This window comes from Penaeus monodon, chromosome 31 (assembly GCF_015228065.2).
Source record: "Penaeus monodon isolate SGIC_2016 chromosome 31, NSTDA_Pmon_1, whole genome shotgun sequence".
Classification (NCBI taxonomy): domain Eukaryota; kingdom Metazoa; phylum Arthropoda; class Malacostraca; order Decapoda; family Penaeidae; genus Penaeus; species Penaeus monodon.
This window is the reverse complement of record NC_051416.1, coordinates 11,685,126-11,688,912: the sequence shown is the minus strand read 5'-3', so window position 1 is coordinate 11,688,912 and position 3,787 is coordinate 11,685,126. Positions and strand designations below refer to the sequence as shown.

The window sequence follows — 3,787 nt, the reverse complement described above, 5'->3', positions numbered from 1 at the left end:
ACTGTGGTAGCTTTGGGCCCCAGAGAGATTCATCCTCTCGAGGCAGAACACGGATTTCAGTAATGGTATAAATTCTTTTCCAGACTCCTATTGTAGGATAAATTGTTTTCAAGCTCCTATTATAGGATATATACACAGTATGCTTGCTCTATTTCCTCACTTTTACAACCAGCATGCCTCATTCTGTCTTTATCTTTATGCCACTTCCATCACAGGAAACAGCAGAATACTTCTGCTGTCATGTCATGGCTCAGCTATAACTTATGCTTTATCTTCAGTCACAGAAAATGTACATCTGATACACAGTTGTCACACTTTGTCACCATAATCAAGTGACATTAAATCCCTCATCTCTGCTGGTACTCAGCAAGAGGTTTAACAAGGCCTTCTGAGTACACTCGCTGAATTGCTTCGCATACAAATCTGTATTGACTCTGCAAAAAGGGAAGAAAATACACATTAATCCTCATGTTTTATAACTCTGAAAAATAAAACATTTTATTTGTCAAAGAAAAAAAAAATCTACAGCTAAGGCAATCACAATACAAAAATCATAATTCGTCTTCACATTAAATAACAAAATATTCGCAGTCAAACAAACATCATTCATTCACAGAAAAGTCACCAATACTCACAGCTGTCTGGATCATCATTGCACGCTGATCCCTCATAGCTCTAACTACATCTAGTGGATAAACTGGCTCATTGGCCTCAATCAAGCACTGTGCAGTCTCCATCAAGATGAGCACGCCGGTCCTCCCAATGCCCGCTGAGCAGTGTACGATCGTGGGTTCAACCATACCTGCAATGGGAAGTTAAATTTAGTATAATTCAACAAATGCACATATGTACACAGGTGCAGTAAAACAATGGAGAAAAAAGACATATTGTACAAAGAAAAAGCAGGCTGTATTATATATTCCTAAATTCCATGAATGAGTTTCCAAAATCCACATTTTTAAAATTCTACAATATATCATTGATTAATATTTTTTAAGAAACTTCTATATTACATTCTTCCTCTGAGTTATATTCAAAAGCAAGCCTGACAAAAGGGTTTCTTTTTTAAAGTGAATTACTGATGCATTATCAGTGCAGGAGAAAATAAAAGAAAATACGCAGATCACCCAACTCTAACTAGCCAGTCTTGAAATTCCAAGCTTAAAAATTTCTGTCAATAACACAGTAGTAGATGATAAAACTCCTTTGTCAATTTTAATAAAGGAAAATAATATTAAATTACCAGCTGTATCTACTAGTGGTTCTGAAATTGCTTTGCCCATGATTTTTTTTTTTTTCACTTGATAATACTGGACAGTTATCAATAAACAATACAAGAATAAACAGTTAAGAAACAAGTTATAAGATAGAAATATGACAGAGGTAGATTAATGTAAAAACTCTTGGAATTCATTCTCATACTTTGCCAATTCTGATGTGTTTGCATATCCTTATTCATTTTAGGTTAAGAAACATCAAGCATGTAAATGGGGTGCTATATCAATTATTCAATGCATTACAGAGAGTTCAGTCAACCTAGTTGTCTTTACCAATGTACAATAAAAAAAAAATCATATATTTAAGCATTTAGTACAAACATTCTTCAATAACTACCCAAAGTACATGAAGAGTAAAAAGATGATTTAAATATTTAGATAAAAAAAAATAATAGAACAAGTGACACTGAAAGTCACTTATCAATCACTTATCAAACCATTTACAACTACAACAAAGGAATTCCAAAATGATCCCATGGTTTTGTATCTCTCACCTGCTCTAGCTTGGCGAACCTGGGTTACAAAGTGGAGGAATTCTGTTGAGTCGTCAGGGACACCGTGGTCCGGCCATGCCAGGTACTGCATGTGGGTGATGTGTCGCTCATCCTGAGTCTGCAATGGTAATGGGGATTAGTATTCACTAGAAGAACTCAAAAGCACTAACACTATATGAAAGTCACTCAAACATAAAACTTCTAAAGTGGGAAACATATATCTAACTTCCTTAGTAGAATTTTTGTTAAAAAAAATTTTTTTACTTGAACAGCATCTGAGCAACACAGGTTACATATGACTTTGAAGTATAAAAACTGATGTAATGGCAATAGCCATTGCATCATTGAAAAAACAGAAAAATGTAAAAAAGGACAAAGAAAATAAAACTAGGACTTCAACACACCTCTGTGTTGATGAGAGTGAATTCTCTAAACGCAAAACCTGGCGTCTCCTCCTCCTTCAGACAAGTGACCTGGAGAGTCCCGAACTCAACAGTCTCATTCAAGCGAGGCCAGTACCGGTGACATTTTACTCTGGAAGAGGTGGGGTATTTAATCATCTATGAATGGGATAGGTTTACTGACTTACTGACTCACTATCCTGTTTTGTGTTGGTGATTCTCCTATTTACTCTTGCCTATCAGTTCCTATAAAGCTATTCAAAATGAATGCCCTGCCAATATATGAGTAAATAAGATACACCTGTTTCAGTCCAATCAGTTTTAGGCAAAAGAAACATTTTCTCAAGTGTTACATCAAGAAGATTCTCAGAAAATGAATAGTATATCAAAAATATATAGAGACACATCAATATACAAACAATCCTCTCCTCTCACCTGCCCTGTTCGACAACTGTGGTTAGCATCACTATTAGGGTTGACTGCTGTTCCCAAACCATTTCCCAGAAGTCGGTACAGGTGCCTGCTAGAGGACCCTGGCAGGCTATGTAGCGGTTGATGATCCCTGACGCCTGGATATCCATGTTCACGTATGAGGCGTTAATGTAGTCTCCGGATACTGCACTTGTGAGGATGACTCGCGTTGTGTCATCTACAAGGAGAAATCTGGTTGAAATTCTCAACTCACAATTAAGACTAATTAATATTATTTTATATCATAATACAAAGTGACAGCATTGTAAATCGTATCAGATCCTAAAAAGATTTGTTAAAGAGTAAAGACATCAGGCAACACTTCCAATCCAGCGGGGAAAATGAAACATCCGAAGGGAGACGGCCAACCCTCCAGGAAGGCCTACTTACACGGCGAAATATCCCGATATCTGTTCTTCTTCTCGTTCTCCTGCCGCCGCGCCTCGTTGACCGTGAGTCCCGGCTTGCGGCGGTACAGCTGCTCGAACTGCGCCACCAGTGACCCGGCCTCCAGGCCCTCAGTCAGCAGCAGCATGGACTCGTGCAGGGGGGCGGTCTGGTTGCCAGACACGGTAACGCTCGAAGGAAGGGCTTCAGGGACATACCGGAACGCGGGCTCCTCCTCGAGCTCCTCCGCAAGGTACACTGTTCGTGAAAGAGAGGAAGAGGTTGAGATCGTTGGCCTTGGACAGAGGGAGCGACGTACGGAAGCGTATGGAACGTAACACAGTCACAAGGAATTACTGTGATTCGTATCGTTACCTATACATAACGATTACACAGTTATGGATTGTCACAATAAATAATAAAACTGATTTTTAAAAAAGTCAGGATTTAGTCTTCCATACGTTTATCTACTGTACATATCTACGTGAGAAACAAATTTCCTCAAGATTCCCATTTTCAGTCGGTCAGCTCGACAATGACAGTGAAATCCAGTGAACCCAAATTTGAGGAAAATCAGAATTATAAGAATTGTCGTCAGACTTATGACATGATTCTTATCACAAGTTGGGCAACTCTTATACAAGCATTTCCTCCTTATACAAATATATTACGGCATTTCCATTACGTTACGATAAGCTTATTCTAAATACATGATATATCCTTTATACATAAAAAAAACATGGGGCACACAACCAAT

The 3,787-nt window shown here is 38.2% G+C and overlaps 1 protein-coding gene across 1 annotated transcript in view; it reads right to left on the bottom strand.

Annotated features, from left to right (window-relative positions):
• The window catches only part of LOC119593033 (tyrosine-protein phosphatase non-receptor type 4-like), a gene marked incomplete at its 5' end in the record, with an annotated part of 330,438 nt that overhangs the window by 2,401 nt on the left and 324,250 nt on the right, over positions 1-3,787 (bottom strand). Inside the window, 6 exon segments of the mRNA XM_037941929.1 lie at positions 1-434; positions 636-802; positions 1,772-1,889; positions 2,176-2,305; positions 2,608-2,821; positions 3,034-3,288. Coding sequence (XP_037797857.1) covers positions 348-434; positions 636-802; positions 1,772-1,889; positions 2,176-2,305; positions 2,608-2,821; positions 3,034-3,288 — 971 coding nt within the window.